Genomic DNA, 23,012 nt, shown 5'->3' on the forward strand with positions numbered 1-23,012 from the left:
GCTATGTACAAAGATTATGCATCTCAACGGCAGTACTAAACAGTATTCATACACTCGCGCTGTACCCTCCTCCAAGCCCTGTAATCCTTCTATTCCTGGCCCTCTCATACTTTCTCGCTTCATCAATCCAGAATACTGAACTGGCCAACGCGGCTAGCAATCCCAAATCTCGCAGCGCTAGGCCCTCGGTTTGAAAGATTCGCTGGAAAAACGGGACATATATGACAGCGAGCTGGCCTAACAGACTGCCCCCAACAGCAAAATTGAACATGCGGTTCCCTGTCAAGGCCAATTCTCCTCTAAGAATACTTTTGCCCTCGCTTCGGCAGGTCAGGGCATTGAACATGTCGAAAAAGACGAAACAGGTAAAAGTCATGGTGGTATCGCGAGCGGTAACGGTATTATCGGACGACATTTCTCGATAATAAATACCAAGGGTGCCTATCATGATGACAGTCGCGGACGTGAGAACGCGCTGGATGACAGGGCGAGTGAGAACACGTGCGGCTCTAGAACGAGGTGGTCGATTCATGATTGCAGGATCTACGGGCTCGACGCCTAAAGACTGAGCAGGGGGACCGTCCATGAGGATGTCTAGTCATAGCAATTAGCGCTGCAATCCCCGAGTCCAAAAACTAAGTTGAAAGGCTTACTTATCCACAAGATTTGCATCGCATTCAAAGGGTTGCTGAAGCCGAGGAAAGTGCTCAGGAGCACCAAAGAGAGGGCCGCGACGCTGGTGCTGAGTTGAAAGGTGAGGAAGTTCTGGATGTTGTAAAAGATGCCTTTGCCCTCTTCGATGGCGCTCAAGATAGTGGAAAAGTCGTCGTCGGTGAGGATCATGTCGGCTGCTTCTTTCGCAACATCAGTGCCGAGGAGGCCCATGGAGATGCCAATATCCGCCTTCTTCAAAGCCGGAGCATCATTGACGCCATCTCCCGTCATTGCGACAATATCGCCTCGAGATTGCAAAGCGCGGATGATCTTCATCTTATGCTCAGGGCTTGTACGGGCAAATATCGAGGTACCAGCCATTGCGTCAGCAAGCTCTTCTGAAGACATCTGGTCTAGCTCGTCACCTCTTAGAACCGGTCGATACCCTGCCCTCGAGGAGCTAAGAGGCATTCCTAGGCGCCTTGCAATAGCAACGGCCGTTGTCTCAGCATCCCCAGTGATCATAATGACTTTGACGCCGCCTGTCATTAGCCGCCGTATCGACTTATCAACATCTTTTCGAGGTGGATCGTTCATGCCAACTATTCCAGCAAACACAAGGCCCTGGTACGCATCTTCGTTTGATTGACGGCTACCATCACGAGCGACACCTGGTCGCGGTGTGCCACTACGACTTGGAGCCTGTCCAGACTTTGCCGATCTTGTGGCATCTCTGTTCGAGCCGCTTGCAAACCCTAAGACTCTGAGGCCATCCTCTGCCATCTTCTCTGCAGCAGAAATGGCGGCTTGTCGCCTTGGCTCGTCCAAAATGATCTCCTTTCCGTCTTTGGAGATGTAAGTATCACATCGCTTCAAGACCTGTTCCAGAGCGCCTTTGATGTAGGCAACTTCGACTCCGTTTCCTAAATCTTTACCATGATTAGCCGCGATGACTACTCCCATCCATTTCCGTTCAGAACTAAACGGCGTCTCTGCACTTCGTGCTCCGATCCGATCGCGAACGTCGTCCTCGCCGAAAGCATCCAGAAGGTCCAAGATAGCAACATCTGTCGGCTGACCAACCCAACGGCTTTTGGCGCTGACCGCGTTTGGGTCCTGGCCAAGTGTTGACGACATGATCGCGGCAGAGGATGCAGTCGCCGGTGAGCTCGCATTAGCGCGAGACAGTCGAGCGTTGTTAGCAATATTGCCGACCCGCAGTATTGTTCGCGTAGCAGGGTCGGGTGACGCGGACACCAAGTCTATGTTTACCTCAATGGGGTACGGTGCGTCGAAGTGCCACAGCTTTGTTACTGTCATGTGGTTCAGGGTTAATGTGCCTGGAGCCTGCATCAATATCCGTCGGTAGTTGGTCAAGTAGGGAAAATACCAGTTTTGTCGCTGCAAACGACATTCACTGAACCAAGGGTCTCCACGCTCGGTAGTCTCCTAACAATTGCGCCATGTTTGGACATCCTCAGAACGCCTAAAGCAAGCGTTACTGTCACGATGATCGGAAGACCCTCAGGTATAGCAGCCACGGCGAGCGAAACCCCAATTTGAAACATCTCCAGTAGTTTTCTCCCTTGCCATAGTCCAACTATAACTATTAGTGCAATGACTCCAAATGACATCCAACTCAACTCTTGCCCGAGGCGATCCATTGAGAGTTGTAGAGGCGTTCGAGGGCTCTCGATTTCTTGCAGCGATGCTGAGATTCCACCAAACTCTGTGCCGGCTCCAGTACCTATGACTAAACCCTGACCGTGTCCCGACCGAACCAGCGTACCCATGAAAGCAATATTGACTTGTTCATTGAGCCTTATGTCCGCCCCTACAGTTCCTGCTGCTGGCGAGGCGTATGAAGGTGATGGAGACCGGCCATATGGGGCTGGCCTTGCTTGTGCGCGATCCAGTGCACCAGCTTGCTTTAAGGCTGGCTCGTTCTCCCCAGTCAGATTTGACTCGTCGATGGATAGATCTGCCGCACTAGTGATCCGTATGTCTGCAGGTATTCTATCTCCTGTGGAAAAAATGACTAAATCACCTTGGACCAATTGACGGGCGGGGACGGTGGTTGACGCCGTCCCGAGGGAGGGAACGGAGCCGTTGGGTATTGGCTCCATTTCAATTCCTTCTTGTAAATCTTGACCAAGTCTTCTCTTGCCTTCTGGAGTACCTCTGATGAGATGAGCATAGTGCGGGACGAGCTTGTTGAGAGATTCCAAGGACTTTTCTGATCTATACTCTTGTACGAAACCAACCGTGACTACGATTGTCACAGCGATAGTGATACTGACTGCGTCGTCCAGATTGCCCATGATGAAAGACACGACAGCAGAAGCCAGTAGGAGCAATATGAGAGTTTCCTTGAACTGTTTCAGGAAGCGAAGCCACAAGGGCTCAGGTTCTTCATGTGGAAGCTCGTTTGCCCCATGCTGGAGAAGCCTGGCTTCGGCATCAGAAGGGGATAGACCTCGGGTGAGTGATGTATTCAGTCGTTGCTGGGTCTCTTCAGGGGTGAGGAGGGAGTATGCTGAGGTGCCCGCCTGAAGAAGCAGTCAGCCAATGCTGCCAGATACAAATTCGGTCGTAGTTAGCCATTTCTCACCGAGCCAGAGAACATGGGGCGGGGTGTCCCCGGCCTGGAGCCTTGGTGCATGTTCCTCGAGTTGGGGCCATTGGGGAGGGGTAAGGGAGTATGAGGTCTTGACATAATTTCATGACCGGAAAGGTAGTCAAGCTGACGGCCGCACTTCAGCCCGAAGTGCCGCTGCCGACAGATTGGCGAATGCTATGCTCTTCGTCCGTGGTGTTCAGAGAGTTCCACCTTCGGGTCTCCGCATGCAATGTACCGAGGGCGGGACGAAAGAAAGAGTGCAGATATCTATCGCCTGAATGTATGTTTAAGCTGCGGTGAATGACAATACTTCTATTTGAATTGTTCGCAACACATAATTCTCGGGACTCCAATGTACAATACATTGCAAGACTTTAGCGTGAGGGTTGAGATGCAATTTACCCGAGGATGCAAAATTACCGGTAATCTATAACATCACCAAACATAGACCCAGCAGCAGCTGTACTATAGTTTGGAAATTCACTTTGATGAAGCCATTTGGTGAGCGAATAACAGTTAGAATAAGTTCCTCTGGGACGACCATACTGCAAACGGGCTCGTTATAGAGATAGCAAATATTCATTGCATCCTCCGCACTGCATCCTAGGGTAATTAAGTACTAGTAGCGCCCGGCTCCAGCCACAACATTCCCATCCTGCCTTTCCTTCCAGCGCATTGCACGACTCAGCTCCGGCAAACCCACTGCTACTCTTACTGAATCGCGTCTCAGTCTGTCGCTGGAATCAAGGACCAGTGTTGCTGCAAGTGCTGATTAAGTTGTTCCTGCTACACGTACACAATCGACGCGCCTATCAACAGTGCAGCTTGGAGCGAGTCTTTCCCACATTGAGCGCACGATACGTCCAGCTTCAGCAGTTACTACAAGGTTCTATGCTCTTTGATCCAGTCTTTGCCCAAAATGTTTTACTCGGAGACTCTTCTCTCCAAGACCGGGCCTCTGGCTCGCGTCTGGCTTTCCGCCAACTTGGAGCGCAAGCTATCAAAAACACATATTCTACAATCGAACATTGAGAGCAGCGTCAACGCCATTGTTGATCAAGGCACGGCGCCGATGGCCCTTCGTCTAAGTGGCCAGCTACTCCTGGGTGTGGTCAGAATCTATAGTCGGAAGGCAAGATACCTCCTAGATGATTGCAATGAGGCGTTGCTCAAAATCAAGATGGTAAGTTAAGGTGCTCCATCACTCGTACTATCGTTCACAACTTCAGGCTTTCCGTCCCGGAAACGTCGATCTTCCGGCCAATCTAAACATGCCCAGCGCAGCTGCCCTTACAGTAGCGGATAGAATTAGTGATCCAATGATGCCCGATCTCGACCCTTCCCTACTCGACTTCCGCCCTATGAACATCGATTTCGGCACCAAGAAGGACGACCCTCTGAATTGGAACAGTCAAGTGCTTTCAGATCCCTTGAGCATTGAAATCGGGCGCCATGAACCTCCCAGGGATGAAAGGGCCGAATTCGATGAAGAAGACATGAACATTGATCTAGACCTCGATCTCGGACTCGACGACGGGCCAAGTATCGAGGTCGGACGCAAGGCACCTCCCCCCAGAAGCTTGGAAGATGATCTCATAGGGGACGAGGACAAGTTTCAGCATGACTTTGGCTATGACGAGAACACACGAACCCGGCTGAGCAGCCGAGTACCATCTCTAATTGAAGATCGCGATGATGAAATGCCTGACAGTGGTCGCATGCTACTCGATGATGCAGATGACTTTATACTGCCAATGGATGATGCACTTACAGGACCCTCTGTCCCTGCTGATCCTCGTCTTCAGAGAGCATCTCAATCGCCATTGTCTTCGGTTCGTTCGAGTGTTGTGCGCGATTTTGATGCTACCAACATCAACGAAGAGGGAGAGGAAACCTCAATGCACCAAGCGACCCATAAAGCTAAGAAAAGGAAAATCATTCAAACAGACTCAGAAACCATGCTCTCTTCGACTCAGATCAAGCAGCAACAGGTAGATAGATCAGCGATTCTTAAGCCAGCTTCCTACTTGTCCCGAGACCCGTTGTTGTTGAACTTGATGAACATGCAGAAGAACGGCGACTTTGTTTCAAATATTATGGGCGAAGGTCGGGCCAAGGGATGGGCACCCGAGCTCAGAGGCATCTTATCTATCGAGGTAGTCAGAAAATCAGGCGAGTTGAAGAGAAAGCGTGACAGTGGTGTCGCGGATGTCGGCGAGGACGAAGCCCAAGCAGGCATGGACGATATGCCGCAACTCGAGATCCCCGAGGACGACATGTTCGGCGCTCCCGATGAAGGTCTTGGCCTTGGCGGCGGTGCTGCAGCACGAGAGCAATCTGCAGCGATTGACCTTCCAGCCGATGACGGCTTCCTTCCTGCGCATGATGATGAAGGTCCTGGCTTGGCCGGACGCGAAGACGATGAAGAAGACGATGAGGCTGCAAGAGATCAATTCGACGACACCACTGCTCCTTTGTTGCACCCAATGGAGCAAGGAGCTGTGTCTCAGGGCACAAAGCATGCAGTACACCTTCTCCGTGACCGTTTTGGATCCTCCGCCGACGGCAGCCCATCTCAGCAGAAGAAGGCCAACATCCTGTTCCAGCAGCTGCTCCCCGAAGATACCACCAGCAAAGTTGATGCAACGAAGATGTTTTTCGAAGTGCTAGTATTGGCAACTAAAGATGCTGTCAAGGTTGAGCAAGCTGAAGACACTCTCTCCGGACCTTTACGCATCCGTGCGAAAAGAGGGTTGTGGGGTTCGTGGGCCGAGACAGAAGCTGGTGGGGAGATTGCAGAGCAAGAAACGGTCGCACCTGCCGTCGTTGCCATCTCCTAGGCGAGACTACAGGGGCCTGCTTGGATCGATGTTCTGCCGTGTGTTGCGATTTTTGAGTGTCGTCATCACTGGTGTTGACACAGGAGCCGGTCGTGCCTCCTGCGGTGGCGACAGGCAGCACTCGGTTTCTAAGCACTTCTGGACTCTGCTATTGATGCTTGGCAAGGCATAAGATGGCTTGTTGATGGAAGCTATTGTACAATATGGCGAGGACGTCGTACAAGTAGTGGGCGGAGCGTGGGGCGTCTTCTTGTGGCAGGCATTTGTGTCGGTTGGTGAACCTCGGAGTAGCAAATGAACAGATGCCGGAAAGTAATGGTACTTTGGCTTGTTCCATCAAGGTTTTCAAATAGGGAAAGGATCGGGCAAGTGAGATGGGTTTACGAATCATTCACCAAGTAGTACGTTCGATGTGATTGTCAATTAGCCTGTTATGCAAGACCAAACGCAAACTAGCACACAGAATCCCCAGATCTTTTGACGGCTTGTCTACTGCCTCCGTACCACAGGTGCCACTGCAGAAGATTCATCCTAGATACACACCCCTTCGACCCTCCTCAGCACTTTTGAATACCTCCTCAATCTGCCTATGTCTTAGCACCGCGTGGGTACAATCCGGATACTTCTCCGTCTCTCGATTTGCGAATGCTTCATACATTGCGGCCACATTCCGAGCCGGTCGTGGCGGGTCTTTGAAATGCCGATCCCATTCGATAACTTCGACTTCTTCTTGATCGAAAGTGTGGAGCGTCAACTTTGTTTCAACATCATTGGCCTGCAGTGCGGGCCCAGTCGCCGTGATCCGGATCTCCCCCTTTTCGCCATGGATCGACCATATGAAGCCGGGCGTACCCTTAAATGGAGGTCCACGACGGAAGGTGACAGACAATGGAGCGCCAGAGCTTAAAAGACCTAGGAGCATGATGTGGTCGGCAACATCTGTGGCGACACTTTCTATGACGGTCCCATCGCTGCCCATAATTGGAACCTGGGGGCGCTGGATATTCAGCGGTGATCGGAAAGCTGACAGCTCGCCCAGTACCAGCATCACGAAGTCGATCATATGGCGGAGTCCAATAGTAATAATGTTGCCACCAACAATCCTCCGGGTAAAGTATCTCAGCCCCTCTACTATACTGTCGCGCGTTCTGGTCCCACCCGCTGCGATGATGGAGCTGCTAAGGACCTTTCCGATCTTGTTCTCTTGTTCGATCAAAGATTTGACCTTCAGTATTAGTGGCGACAGCTCTCCCTGGAGCCCGATCATTGTCCGGGCATTGTTCTCTTTGGCCAAAGCATCTAGCTCTTCAGCTCCTTCCAGATTCGATGCCAGAGGCCACTCGCAATAAATATACTGGCAGGCAAACTGTAGGCCTCGATAGCAGATTGCGCGGTCGAAACACAGAAGTTGCAAAGAGCAGTAATGGCATATCTACCCCCAGACGCTTGAAGATATGGCAAGTGTGCAGAACTAGCCCAAGAGGTTTTGGCCCTGGCAGACAAACCATCCACACCAACGCGGATTGCCATAACGACAAGCACTGAAGTAGTGAGGCCTTTGGGTGGAGAAGATGTAGCGTATGTGAATGCGTTGAGAGGCAATGAGACAATGTTCTGAACAGGAATGCGCGCTGAGAGAGCAGAGAGGATGATTGGTAAAGAAAAACAAGGGGAGCTCTAAGCCTTTGATTTGAAATTATCTTCATATTCATGTGAGGAAGGGGATGTCTTATGCATAATGTCTAAGGTATTTGTGAGCTCCGAGGTGCAAGATGCAGACTGATGTACTCATAATTAAAGAATGCCTAACAGAACCGATTCTACCTTATGCCTCAAGTCAAGCTGGTTCACAGTTTTCACTTGGGGGCACTGATGGAAGCTTAGTGTGCTCTGGTGTCGGAACTAAGGTCTGTTTAAAACTCACGACTGCTAAAATGTAATCAATCGTTTTATTAGTAGGGACGTGATAAATGTACACCCCATTTTGATATACTGACACCCCCTCACATCCGGGTGCTGTTTCCGGGCTGGGCGTTATTTCGAGTGCTTCGAGTGCCGTGCATGGTCTTGCTACCTACAAGTACCTGCAGAGTGCGTTACTCGTGGTCAGGATCCTCCCTCCCTTCGGGAGACCCCTCCTGTACGAATTCGCTCATACACACGTTCGATGCGCTAAATTTGAAATAGAGTCGCCCTCCGGAAGTTAACCGTAAAGCTGATCGTGGAGACTACCCTTAAATACAAAGTAGAGTGTATCGAGTCTAATTAACACCCTTCGTACCCGGAACCTCGGAAGCTATTCCCGGATATGACGGGAGGTGTCAATGTATCAAAATGGGGTGTACAGAGGTCTGCACCGAAAGTCCTGCACCCGCACTAGTGCAGCCCTAACCCTACTTTCGGAAAGCGGCCCTGTAGAGGGGAAGCCTAAAAATATCTTCTTACAGCGCATGATGGGACTTAAGGTACTTCTTTTAGCCTTGATAGGGGCAGTAAGCCCCGAAACCTGGCTAGGGCTAGGTGCGATTCCGAAGAACTCCAGACGCATTGTCCAGGTAACCCTTTAGGTGGGGCGTTATCCGAAGTCTGAGCGCAAGAGTCTTGGCGGGTGCAGGACTTTCGGTGCAGACCTCTGTACATGTATGGGTATCACTTGCCTTTTGGAATACTTAGTTATTTCAGTCTTTATCTTCTTTCATTCCTTCAAACTTATATGCAATCATGAAGCAAAGATTCTCCTCTCTGGACGTCAAGGTGAGCCTCTAAAATGCCCATAAGTTTCGTGCTAGCGATGCTGAGTAGTCCAAGGTCATTGCTCAAGAACTGTCACACGCTCTCTGTACGCTGCGTCTTGCCAATGTCTATGATCTCTCATCCGTACGTGATTCTTCTGAGCTGGCCTACAGCTCGCGCTGATACAACATTACGAAGCGTATCTTCCTCCTGAAATTCGCCAAGCCGGACCAGCGTAAATCCTTGGTCATTGACTCAGGTTTCCGGTGTCATCTCACAAGCTTTACCAGGGCTACAGCTGCTGCCCCTTCGGCTTTTGTTGCACGGTTACGCAAGTTTCTGAGGACGCGAAGGGTTACTGCCGTTTCACAGGTTGGTGAGTTGTGTTCTCCAAGCCTGTTCTGCCTAGTCCGTGCTACATCGAATTGCAAGACTTGTCGCGGGGTTTTGACACACCCAGCACCACCGGGACCTGTTTCATGATTTAAGTTTGGTGCCAAAAGATATATGCTGACGCTGGAACCATCTAGGTACTGACAGAATCATTGAAATTCAATTTAGCGATGGCCAACGTAAGCAACTTTTTTACAGTCAATGCAAGCCAAGTTGGACTGATATGCAATTGCGAATTGTTCGGACTGTTGTTTAACTGGGGAACTTCTCATGGATCGACTTCAGATTCTAGAAGAGAGAATGCTAAGTGCTTGCACCTACAGATCGTCTGTTTCTCGAATTCTATGCTGGAGGCAACATCGTTCTCACAGACAAAGATCTGGGAATTATCAGCTTGCTTCGTGTAGTTGCAGAGGAGCAAGAACAGCTGCGTGTAGGCTTGAAGTATTCGCTGACGGATCGCCAAAATTACAATGGTATTCCAGCTTTAACGTCAGAGAGGATCAGTGCAGGTTTGCAAAAGGCTGTTGATAAAGTAGGGGGAGAGATCACAGCGCATCAGAAGAAGTCGAAGAAAAAACCAGGTGATGCTCTGCGCAAAGCTCTGGCAAGTTCCATGGGCGAGTTTCCACCAATGCTGATCGACCACGCGCTACGAGTAGCTGCATTTGACCCCAATACTCCTGTTGAGGACGTGCTAAAAGACTCGTCGTTGAGGGAAAGGCTTGTTGTAACCTTGAGGGAAGCGCAAAGGATTGTAGACACGAGTTCCGTGACGTGCAAAGGGTACATCATTGCAAAACCTGCAAAGACAGCATCCGCCACGGTCCAAGACCCAGTCCTGAATGATGGGACAGCTACGAGACACAGTCTCATGTATGAGGAATTCCATCCCTTCCGACCTCAACAGTTCGAGGACAATTCCGAGATCACGATGCTCGAACTTGACGGCTATAACAAGACTGTCGACGAGTTCTTCTCCTCAATTGAGTCACAAAAGCTCGAGTCGCGTCTCACGGAAAGGGAAGAGAATGCGAAGAGGAAGCTTGAGACAGCAAGGCTGGATCATCAGAAACGTCTCGGAGGATTGCAGCAGGTTCAGGAGCTCAATATCCGGAAAGCGCAAGCTATAGAGGCCAACTTGCGGAAGGTACAAGAGGCTCTTGTAGCGGTCAATGCCCTGATAAGTCAGGGCATGGATTGGCAAGAAATGGCACGGTTGATAGAAATGGAACAGGAACGACACAACGTTGTAGCAGAAATGATCAAGTTACCCCTGAAACTTTACGAGAACACTGCAACCTTACTCCTTTCAGAGGCAAACTATGAAGATGAAGACGATTATGATGGAGATGAAACCGGAAGCGATGTCTCAGTCTCAGACAGCGATGAAGATCTGCAAACCAAGACGAAGGTTCACAATGTCCCAAAGCCTGCTGACAAGCGTCTTGCTGTAGACATCGACCTGGCGCTTTCACCATGGTCAAATGCCCGGCAGTATTACGAACAAAAGAGGTCTGCTGCCGTAAAGGAGCAGAAGACACTCCAGTCGTCCGAGAAGGCTCTGAAGAGTACAGAGAAGAAGATCAGTGCTGACCTCAAGAAAGGGTTGAAGCAGGAGAAGGAGGTCATGCGTCCTCAGAGGAAGGCTATCTGGTTTGAGAAATTCGTATACTTCATTTCTTCTGAGGGTTACCTTGTACTGGGTGGGAAGGACGCCCAGCAAAACGAAATCCTGTATAAGAGGTACCTCAAAAAAGGAGATGTATACATTCATGCTGATTTGCATGGGGCCGCGTCTGTAATAGTCAAGAACAAGCTCGGAATGTCAGAAAGCCCTGTACCGCCCTCAACGCTCTCACAGGCAGGCACCCTGGCTGTAGCCACTTCGAGCGCTTGGGATTCCAAGGCGGTGATGTCTGCGTGGTGGGTGGATGCAAATCAAGTATCCAAAACAGCTCCCACGGGAGAATTCCTACCAACTGGTAGCTTCGTCATCCGAGGCCACAAGAACTTTCTTCCTCCAGCTCAACTGCTCCTTGGTTTTGGGATCATGTTCAGAGTCAGCGAAGAGAGCAAAGTACGGCATCTTAGGCATAGGGTTCAAGATCCCGTAGGTCCTACACCATCAGAACTTGGGAAAGATGTTGAAGATATAGGAGGCGACCAAGATGATGCGGATGGAATGGAAAGCCAAGCGGAAGATCAACAAATTGAGGCCGATGACGATGAAAACCAAGAACTTGGACATATCCAAGATGCAGACGGAGCTGAAAGCAACGGCGGAGATGACAGCGAGGTTGATGGAAACTCAGACCACGTGCGTGATAATCCGCTACAACCCACCGGCCGCCAGCAAAGCGCATTACATCCGCCAGACCACCCCAGTGATGTCCTAGCCAAAGACTCAGGCACTGAACCCGATGAGGCAACGTCTGGCGAGAGTAGTAATGAGGAAGATGAAAGTGAGCAGCGGGAACAGACTCCCAATTGTGAGAACTCGTTCGCAGATACTTATCAAAGGCGTCACCTTTATGCTAAAGAGCGCCGGCTATTACGCAAAGGTCCTCTACCCTCCACGATGGATCCCGCAGAGACAGCACCTACAAGCACGGACTCGGAAGGCAACGCAAACCCAGCGCAAATCTCGAATCCATCTACTCAGCCCGACACAAAATATCTGCCGCCTCGAGTCCGTGGAAAGCATGGCAAACGCCAAAAGCTCAAGACCAAGTACGCCAGTCAAGATGAAGAGGACCGTGCCCTCGCCATGCGTCTTCTTGGATCAGCTACCGCTCAAGAGAAGGCCACAGAGGACGCAGCTGCTAAGGCCGACAAGGAGAAGAAGCTTGCGACACAGAAAGAGCGACGACGAGAACAACATGCTATGGCTGCTGAAAAGGGCAAGAAGGCTGAAGAGTTACGCAAACTGAATTTTGAAGAGGGCATCGAGACGTTGGATGACCATGAACTTGAAGGATCAGATGGCCTGGACGCGTTTGTTGGGAATCCGCTTCCAGGTGACGAACTCCTCGATGCGCTAGTCGTTTGTGGTCCTTGGGACGCGATTGGGGGAAGATACAAGTGGAGGGTAAAATTGCAGCCAGGGACTACGAAAAAGGGCAAAGCCGTACGAGAGATTCTTGGAAAGTGGAATGGCATGGTGACAGAGAGAGAAAAGAAGAAAAGACCAGGTAGTGGCGAAGGAGATGAAGCTATATTGGAGGAAGAGACGTTGAGGATGCGGGAGGCACAGTTGATCAAAGCTATCCGTGAGCCTGAGATTGTTGGTGTCGTCCCTGTGGGAAAAGTAAGGGTTGTCATGGGACCAGGAGAGGCAGGTGGTAAAGGAAAAGGTGGAGGAGGAGCAGGAAAAGGCAAGAGAGGGGGGAAAGGCAGTAAGAAGCAGAGGTAGCTTAGATCAGACCCAAAGCATGTCGACGTTTTGTTTAAACAATGATTTCTACTTCTGCAGCTTTCCGAAGTCTGTTCATCACTGCAGCTGCTGCTGCGCCCTCATTATCGTTTATGCCTTCTACGCAAATGATGTTGACACCTTTTTGATCGAGTTCTCGCAGGGCAGAGAATAAGCCTCGAGCTATGTCTGCCGTATCAGGACCCAGGCCAATAGTCCAGAGATCGGTCAAAAGTTGCTCGGGCTCATCACCCAGATGCACTTGAAAATGCTGCGCAGAAGAAACGGATGAAAGCGTGTTCTGCTGTCTGTGATCTTCGATTTCCGTTCTAGCGTCTAGGCTCTCCGTGGTCTGATGATCGTCTCCGTTACGAGAATGTGGATGACCGTTTGTTTCTGTTATTCCAGTGGCTTCGGAAGACTGCAGGTTCATCCACAAAAGCCCTGCCTTCCACGTCTTTGTCCTCAGAACACCAATGCTTCCTCCCTTGAGGTATTTCTTCACGAGCGCGGCGTCTAACTGGCCATGAAACAGGAATAGTTTTGCATTTGGTGAATAATGTTTGTATTTCATTCCAGGCGCTCTTGGCACACCAGTCTCTGCTCCGTCTTTGTATGCGACCCTCACATCCTCCCAACCAGGGAAAGCTCTCAACATATCTATTGACACCCCTCCAGGCCTCAAGATCACTGGTGGACTTGTTAAGCCATCCACAACTGTGCTCTCCACACCAACAGTACAGGGGCCTCCATCAAGTATCAAGTCGATACGTCCGGAGAGGTCGTGCAGAACATGGGCAGCGGTGGTAGGAGAGGGTTTCGAAGAAGCGTTTGCAGATGGTGCTGCAAGGGGAACACCGACGAGTTGAATGAGAGCAAGGGCAAGTGGTGATGATGGCATGCGGACCGCGACTGTGGGGAGCGACGAGGTGACTTCTGATGCTAACGGTGACGGTGTACGCAAAGGCAGCAGTATGGTGAGTGGTCCGGGCCAGAAGCGAGAGATGAGAGGATGGTAGATCTGTGGAACCGGATCTTGGGGAGAGTTGGGAGAAGCAGCAGTAGAACTACTGGGGAGGAGAAGATTGCGAAGCTGGGAGAGTGAGCTGATGTGGATGATGAGAGGATTGTCAGATGGTCTCTGCTTCGCATTGTATATTCCGCGAACGGCGGAGCTGCGAGTTGCGTCTGCTCCTAGACCGTAGACAGTCTCCGTAGGGAAAGCCACCGGTATGTCACTGTCTCGAAGCTGTGACACAGCTTCCAACATGTTGGCGGCATCGGGACCATCGCCAGACAATTGAACTTGCCAATTTCCGAGGAAAGACTGCTGGGGATCATCAAAGACAAAGCGGCCAATTTTGGATGCATCCACCTTGAGTACTCGAGTGCTACGCTGCTTCGTCTGTACAGTGGCACCATTTCCTGGCGCCATGGTCCGATAAACAAGAGGGTCTTTGATTGCGTAAGTTTGTCTTGAAGGCCCACAGACAACAGAATCGTCGCCTTCAAAGCTATGAAAGATGTACTCGTATGGAAGTTCAGTGTCTAGATCTAGACAACCCTCAGACGTCAGTCCGGCCGTCAGTCCGGCCGGCCATTAATGATATTTAGCACGCCAGCATCATAAAGAGAGATCGATGGCCTCAGGAGACGGACACCGATACGTTTCACAAGGCAGCATGGTCTACAGCATAAGCCTGCACATGCCAAGACACATGCGCCAAAATCTCGGGTAACGCTGAAATTCTGGTGCTCCCAGGAAGTACTTTTTAGTTCTACGGAGTAGGGTCCCCCACTACGGGGCCGAAAGTACTCTAGGGTTAGGGCTAGAACTAGCGCTGGCAGAACTTTTGGTGCGGTCATCCGTACCTCGGTACCTACCTGAGGTATCCTTTATGTGGGAGCGTACTTTATAATAGGGGGTTTCAGATTAGGAGTTTTTAAGCTGTGTATACACTGTCTTAACTGTCTTACGCTAAGAATTTACTTTCGGGTCTTTGGATCGTAATTTCCGAGATTTTAGTGTCCCTCAGAATAACGACGTATCTTAGTCTACTAAGACACACTAACACATATACTAAAACTTTCAATCCCTTATAAATAAATAAATAATAATAATTAGAAAAAGATATATATATAAGAGTTATAAAGAATTATATAAAGAATAAATTTTATATATAAAATTTTTTAATTAAATAAATACGTATAAAGTTATTATATATATTCGTAGATTTCGTTATTAGCGTAATCTGATTTTAGTATGTCTAGACTGAATTGCTAATGCAAGCCCTCGAGTGTGTCTGAGCGTGCTAAAAGCTGAATTAGCTATCTGAACGTGCTAAAAGCTGAATTACGCTAAATATTAAATAACACTAACGGCGATCTAGAGGCCCGAAAGTATCTTCTTAGCGTAAGACAGTTAAGATAGTGTATGCAGAACTTGAAAACTCCTAGTCTGAAAGTCCCTAATGCTAGGATCCGTATCAGGAAATCTGAGTGTGTCCCAAAGAATCCATCCATCCCTCACGTTGTATCCTTTCATCAATTACGAAAAGTCACTTGGGGCATGACATCAAGATACAGAAGTTCAACGACTAGAGGTGCGTGGCTACTGGGCGCCAATTAGTCTCAGTATTCAGACTCGCTTAGCGGGGTACCCTATGGCCAGCCCTACACTCGTTCCTCGCTTCGGGGGTTAATCATATCGCAAGCTCATTACGATATACCCCTCCTTTAGAGTCTAAGTAGAAAACCATAAAATCGCTATATTAATCGTTATTTTATATAAGATATCCATAATAATTAATTGAAATACGAAATTCGCGACTTTTAATAATTATTTTATAATTATTTTAAAGTTAATCGCGAAGAAAATAAGTTTATCGAGATCGCTAATTAAGTATTTAAGTCTTTTATTAAAATTAAATAATTTATTATTATTATATAAGCTAATTCGAAATCGCGATCTTCGTTAATACTTATAATATTTATCTTTAATTAATTAATCTTTATTAAGAAAATCTTAGACGATAGCGTATTATATTTAATATTATTAAAACATTATATAATAAATTAAATTAAAAAATTATTAAAATAGATTTATTATATTACTCTTAATTAGAAAATTAAATATTTAAAATATTATCTTTATAAAAATATATATTAATTTAAATATACTTTATTTAGAAGTTAGAGAGATTATAATATATATATTTTAAATAATATTAACGCGATTAGCGCGTTTAGAATAAATTTATATAAATATAAAATATATTAAGAATATTTAGATATCTAACTTTCTCTATAATAATAATAATAAAATATCTTTAAACTTTAAATATTAATCTCTTTATATTTTATAATAATATTCTTTCTCTATATAATAATAAAGTTTAAAAACTTTTAATAATTCGAATTAAAAGAAATTTAAAAATTTATATATTTAATTCTCGCGTATAAAAGTAGAGCGAAGATTACTTTAGCGATTTTATAAAATTTTAAAAAATAAATAGCGAATTAAACTTTTTCTCGCTTTTATTAAAGCGATATTTTAGATATTATAAAAATATAAAAGAGTAAAGTAATTATTATAACTTTAATAATATTTTATATATTATTAATAATATTAATATCTTCTCTTATATTACTTTTAAATCTAATATTTAATATTTTATTTTTAATATAATAATAGCGACTAATTATAAGATTATCGATATTTTAAAATATCTAGATAATATAAATACTTAATAGTATTATACTCTAATTAAATTATAGAGTTAATAATAATATATAAATCTAAGCGAGATTAAAAATAAACTTAAATTAAAATAGATATAAATTATTTATTATTTATTTAATAATAAAGATATTATTTTAATAATAAGAACGAGCTTTAAAAAGAGTCTTATCTTTTATTTTTTATTTTTATTAAAATTAGATAATATAGTAATAATTATTTATTTATTTAATATACTATAACTAGATTAATAAAGAAAGATTAATATATTATTTAATATTAAAGCTTTTATTCTAAATAATAAAAATAATAATAAAAATAATCTATATAATATTATTAAAGAATTCTATATATATATACTTATTAATTCTAAAATCTTTATAAGTAATAATATATTTAAAATTATTATAATAAAAAATATCGATTTTATCTCGCGATTTAGTCTTATTATTATTAATAAGATATATATAATTTATTAATAAGACGATAGCTTTTATTTTAAATATAATAAGCTTTATAATATAAGAGTATTAACTTTAAATATATTTTAATTCGAGATCTTAACGACGTTAGATAATTAATTATTAAATATCTATTAATATCTAATTAATTTCGAAAATAATAAACTTATTAAGATTATAAAGATTTTTATTAATTATAAAAATATTATACTTAGTATTAAGATTCTATAAAAATCGAAGAGTTCTTTTAAGAATCTTTATTTTTTAATATAAAGTATTACGGATTCCTTGCCAAGGCACTAGTAGCTTGGCATTACACATATATCTGCCAGCAGGCCATATTGTATTCTATATCTTTATTACATATATCAATAGAATACGTATCTATCGAGGTCTCGTTAAAGATCGTCCTTAACAATGATAGTAACACCCTGGTTCTGATTAGGGTAGCCTTCTTATTGTATTCGCCCACCTCGCCTTCGTCTAGCACCTACACGGACCCTACTAATGCTTCCTTTATGCACACTATAGTGCTGATACCCACTACCGGAGAAATCCATAGAGAATACCACTCTCATTGAGTGTAGTATCTCCAGTCTCTCTTAGACACCTACCTCGCCTTAGTCCAGCACCTACACGGACCCTACAGCCCTACAAATTACGCCGGGCCTCGATCTCTTCACTAAGTTATCGATGCAGTAGCCCTCACGAAGCTACGACTTCCTATCGATCATTGGCTGCCATTACACCTGTCGTATACCAGGCATAGCCCTATCACGTCATGCCTTACGGCCCCTGACAACTATTATTACGAAATACGCCCACCTGTGACCCCACTTAATGGCTATATTATATCAGCCATACTCTAAGGGCATATATCTACCAGCCAGCACATCGGGTGTACTTTCGATTCTTCTAGCGGAGAAAGAGTTGGAGAAACAGGGCTACTATATATGATATATCTCTATTATCTTTAATGGGTGCAGCGAGAACGCTACTTTTTCTTCTTCTTAGTGAGTATTGTTATGAATTTCTTGCTAAGGCATTAATAGCTTAACACTATACATATATCTATTAGCAGATTATATTATATTCTATATCTTTATTATATATATTAATAGAATACGTATTTATCGAGATCTCGTTAAAGATCGTTCTTAATATAAAGATTAGTTTATATATTTAATAAGACTATTATTTATATTAATACTATTTATCTTAACTATAAAATTATTAACTAGTTAATTTAATAGTATATAAATATAGATTAAATAATAAAAGAGATGAAAAAACTTTTTCGAACTTATAATAGCGAAATAAATAAAGAAGAACTAAAAATTATAGCTATTAAATTTAAGATATTAATCTTTAAAATTCGATTTCTTATTACTATTAACGCTTTCGAAATAGATATTAATAATTTAAATATATATCTTATTATATAATAACTATTATCTAAAAATATTTATTCTCTATTAAGTATATAGTAACGAGCTAGTCGTATAGCTCGTATATTAAATATATATAGTAATTTTATCTAATTCGTTAAGAAGAATCTAATTAACTTACTATTTATAAACTTAGCTATCTCTTTAATAAATAAATAAAAAATAAATATTAAATAACTTATAAGAATATTAAGAGAATAATATATTATTATTAATTAATCTTAATCTAAATATATTTAAGAGGTCTTTTTAAAGTATTTTAATAAGATTAAAGTAATAATAATAATCTATTTTATCGAGTACTATAATTATTATAAGAATATTATTTTTATAAAAACTCTAATTATATAGTCTAAAGAAAGAGTTATATATTATATATTATTTACGATATTAAATAATATATAAAAGAGATTATTTATATAAGATTAGATAAAATATATAAAATTATATTATAGAATTAATATCGATAATATTATCGAGATAAATATCTTTCTAAATAAAAAGATTATAAAGAAATAAACTAATAAAACTAACTTTATTCTTATTATAAATTTTTTTATAAATTAATATATTAAGTAAAATTCTTATTAGAAAAATTAATATAAATATAGATTATATAGAATAATTAGATATTAGTTTAGAAAGATTACTATTATTAATAATAAATATAATATCGATATAATAAAGAGAAGAGAGTAAATTAAGATTATTAAGATATACGCTATTATAGTTATAATTAAAGAGAAAAGAATTAAATAGAGTAAAGCGAATTTAATAAAAAAGAAGATAAGGATTATAAAAGAAAATAAGAGAAATATATATAAGAGATATAAAAGAATAAGAGAATAGATTAAATAAGATTAATTTAACTATAAAGAAACTAAGTATTCTTTAGAAGAGAAAAGATTTTTTAACTAGAATAGTATTAATTATAAAGAAATAAAAGTAAAAAGAGAGTAAATCTCTATTAGTCGATATTTTAATAAACAGATAAAGAATTAATAAGAGAAAAAATAAAAACGCTATATATTAAAAGCTTTAGAAATTAAGTAAATAATTTAAATATAGTTAGAATAATAGTATTTTAAAATTAAAACTAGTATAAAGAAATATCGATATAAAGATAGAAAATAAGAATTTAACTATAGCGAAATTCTAATATTATTTCTTTATAAAGAACTATTATACTTATTTATTAATTATTTAAACTATCGCGAAGATTATTAATATTTTAAATACTATTCTTTTAAGCGTATTAAAGTTTATTACTCTCTTAATTAAATAATTATAAAGTTATTTAATAATTTATATTTTTAAATATAAGCGAAAAAGAAATCTTCTAGCGAGGTTTTTCGATAGCGATAATAATAGCGATATTATCTTTTTAAATACGCTATAACTCTTATTATTAATATAATATTATAATATTATAAGACTTTAATTTTAAAGAAAATTAAAGAAAAATTAAATAAATAATAATTAGATAGATAATTTATTATCTAATAGCTATTAAAGATTATAATTTTAGATAAAGAAGAAATTATTAAATAATATAATCTAATTAATTCGAGTACTCTTAAATTTTAAATACTAAATTTTAAACTAACATTATAAGAGCTTTTAATAAGTTTTAAATATCTTTCTTTATAGATCGCTATATATAAGAAAATATTAGAGAGTTTAAATAGTAATAGTAAGATTTAATAATAGTGTAATATAGCTTTAAAAATAGTTCTTAGATATATTAATATAAAATATATATTTAATAAATTTTCTAAAGTATTACTATTAATTAATAAAGATCTAAATAATTAAATATTAATAATTAAAAAATAAGATTATAGCGTATTTTATAAACTTCGAAGTAGACTTTAGATAAAGTCTATTTATTTAAAAACGACGTCTATTTATTATATATATTTAAATAGAAATATTTTATATTATTATTATTATTTATATTATCTAACTTTTAATTTAACTTTTTTCTTTCTTCTAATAAGATCTTATTTATAAATAAATTATCGAATAATTATTTATTATATATATTAACGATCTTAGCTATACTCGCTATATCGTCGAAGAATAAATCTAATATTACTTTTATATTAAATCGATTATTATCTCGCTATATAAAGTTTACTTATAACTCTTTAATATATTAAAATAAATTCATAGCGAGATTTTTTATTAAGTAATAATTATTCTAATAGATCTTAAAGTATAATTAAAATAATTTTTTAATATTCTTAAAAAATCGAGTATTAAGAGAGATATATTTAAATAAATAATCGAAATCAAATAAAGAATTATATCGCTTACGAAATATAATTTTTATTTTATTATTAAAATACTTATTAAATAGATTAATCTCTTTTTATATATCTTATTATTTAATTATATTAATAAAAGAGTTAAAAAGAATAGTTTAGATTAGTCTTTTATTAATAGCGAAGTTATCGCTATTATAATTAGTATAATACTTTTATTAAAGTATTAATTTCGCGTAATAATAAAACCTCGATTTATAAAAGAAGAAATATATTCGATTTAAAGCATAAGAAATTAAATTAATATTATCTTATTTAATATTATACTTTAGAATAAAATATAGCTTTATACTCTATAAGAACTTTATATAATTCTAATAAATAGTATTTTTTTTATTAATTAGTTTTCTAATAAATAGATTCTTTCGAATAGAGATTATAATCTTATTTATCTCTTCGATTATATAAATAATAAATTAATACTCTATTATAGTATAACTTTACTCGCTATTAAAAGATAAAATATATACTTAAAATATCGTAATTATTTAAATCTAGAATAAATAAATAAAAAACTTATCTAATACTTAGAAGTTATTCTTTTCTATTAATCTAATATTCTTTTAACTTTAAAAGTTCTAAATATATTATAAATATAATAGATTATTAAATTTATAATTTGTTTACTTAGATTTCTAAGAACAATTATCTTAATTAACTATTTTTAAGTTAATTTTATTAATCTTTTCGAGGTTAAGTAATAAAGTATTCTCTTAATAAACTTTATAAATAATCGTTAAATAAACTATTTTAATATAAAATAGAGATAATATAAATATTAATTAAGTTATTTAATTAAAACTAGAAATCTCTTACTTAATATAACGTTATTTAATACTTTATAATTAAGCGAATATAGACTAATCGCTATATATAAGATATAAATTAATATTTTAATAGAGATCTTCTTATAAAATTTTAATTTACTCTATATAAATATTTTTAATAATCTTAAAGTTTTCTTTTATAATACTCTTATTAATATTAATAGAATTAAGAAAATAACTTTTAATCTTATAAAGAGATAATTTATTTATCTTTAATAAATAAGTAATCGACTTATCTTTATATAATATACGCTATTATATAAAAAAGACGTTATAAATAGCGAGATAAATAAGATAATTAATATATTAAAATAATTCGATTAGTTTATATCGCTTATAATATAATATACTTTTACTAAGAAACTATCTTATTTATTAGCGAGTATTATTTTTATATAATTTAAATATATTTAATATATAGCGTAAACTTAAAGATTTTAAATAATTTATTATAGAGATCTTTAATTTATTAAAAGATATATTATCTTCTTTAATAATATAGTTAATAACTATTAACTTTAACTTTCTATTACTATTTATTCTCTATTTCTTAACTCTTTATATTTACTTTAAATTATTATACTATATATAGTAATTATTAAAATAATCTATAAATTAGATTCGATTAATATCTTTAATATTAAATTCTTAAATATATTATAAGATTCTTTAATAGAGTATAATTAACTCGAGCTTATTATAAAGCTTTAGAACTAATTATTTAACTTTATATAAATATATAAAAATACTTAATTAAGTAGAGATTAAGCGAGTCTTAATCTTTTATTATTAAAAGTATTATTAGATCTAATGCTATTATAGACCTTAGCGCTACTTACGCTAAGACTTTAATATCGTATATATTACGTTAAGATTTCTTTTAGAGTTTAATTTTAATAATATATCTCGTATATCTAAAGACTTAACGAATATAGATCTACTTTATATATCTTAAAGTTTTAATATTTTTTAGAGATTAGTTCTACTATTAAATATATTATTAAACTCTATAACGACTTTATATCTTTTATAATCTATATTCGCTAGCTAATCGCTAATAGACTATACTTTTATAATTCTAATCTCTTTATCTTTTAAAAAAAAGGTTTATTATTATTATAATATCGAGTTTATTTTTAAACTATATAATAAATAATAAAGATAATATTAATAATCGCTATAGCGTTAATAATTAATTCGAAAGTTTTTTATTAATAAAAAATCTTATTATAAAATAATATCTTATAATTATTAAAGTTAAAAATTATTATTTAAAATAAGAATAAGAGTTAGCTATATTAGAGGTTTATAATTATAAGCTTTATAATATTAGCTTATTATCTATAATTAGCGAGAGCTTATTTATATTAATTACTATTATATCTTTAACGAATATATTAATTAATATAAAAATAATTCGCTTTAAAAGAATATATTTTTATAAGAGTATTAGTAAAAGAAAGTATTTACGCTAATTTCGCGAAGTCGAAATTAAGTTTTTTATAAATCTTAAATATTTTATTATTAACTAAGCTAAGATTTTTTATTATATATA

General features: G+C 39.3%; 5 protein-coding genes across 5 annotated transcripts; 2 read left to right on the forward strand and 3 right to left on the reverse strand.

Moving 5' to 3' along the window:
• Positions 1-46: 46 nt before the first annotated feature.
• Positions 47-3,316, reverse strand: HO133_008059 (uncharacterized protein; the record flags this gene model as incomplete). Its single annotated transcript, XM_037298927.1, has 4 exons — positions 47-594; positions 654-1,994; positions 2,045-3,203; positions 3,266-3,316. 4 exons carry the CDS (start codon positions 3,314-3,316, stop codon positions 47-49), a joined length of 3,099 nt encoding a protein of 1,032 aa, XP_037156263.1.
• Positions 3,317-4,193: 877 nt separating this feature from the next.
• HO133_008060 (uncharacterized protein) lies at positions 4,194-6,114 on the forward strand (the record flags this gene model as incomplete). The annotated part of the gene is made up of 2 exons (XM_037298928.1): positions 4,194-4,457; positions 4,504-6,114. The coding sequence occupies 2 exons, from the start codon at positions 4,194-4,196 to the stop codon at positions 6,112-6,114; spliced, it is 1,875 nt and encodes a 624-aa protein (XP_037156264.1).
• Positions 6,115-6,640: 526 nt separating this feature from the next.
• On the reverse strand, positions 6,641-7,644 carry HO133_008061 (uncharacterized protein; the record flags this gene model as incomplete). Its single annotated transcript, XM_037298929.1, has 2 exons — positions 6,641-7,428; positions 7,620-7,644. The coding sequence occupies 2 exons, from the start codon at positions 7,642-7,644 to the stop codon at positions 6,641-6,643; spliced, it is 813 nt and encodes a 270-aa protein (XP_037156265.1).
• Positions 7,645-8,835: 1,191 nt separating this feature from the next.
• On the forward strand, positions 8,836-12,655 carry HO133_008062 (uncharacterized protein; the record flags this gene model as incomplete). Its single annotated transcript, XM_037298930.1, has 5 exons — positions 8,836-8,868; positions 8,923-8,991; positions 9,046-9,223; positions 9,378-9,419; positions 9,564-12,655. The coding sequence occupies 5 exons, from the start codon at positions 8,836-8,838 to the stop codon at positions 12,653-12,655; spliced, it is 3,414 nt and encodes a 1,137-aa protein (XP_037156266.1).
• Positions 12,656-12,689: 34 nt separating this feature from the next.
• On the reverse strand, positions 12,690-14,090 carry HO133_008063 (uncharacterized protein; the record flags this gene model as incomplete). Its single annotated transcript, XM_037298931.1, has 1 exon — positions 12,690-14,090. The coding sequence occupies one exon, from the start codon at positions 14,088-14,090 to the stop codon at positions 12,690-12,692; it is 1,401 nt and encodes a 466-aa protein (XP_037156267.1).
• Positions 14,091-23,012: the final 8,922 nt, after the last annotated feature.

Source organism: Letharia lupina (assembly GCF_014066315.1).
Source record: "Letharia lupina isolate WasteWater1 chromosome Unknown contig_4, whole genome shotgun sequence".
Lineage (NCBI taxonomy): Eukaryota > Fungi > Ascomycota > Lecanoromycetes > Lecanorales > Parmeliaceae > Letharia > Letharia lupina.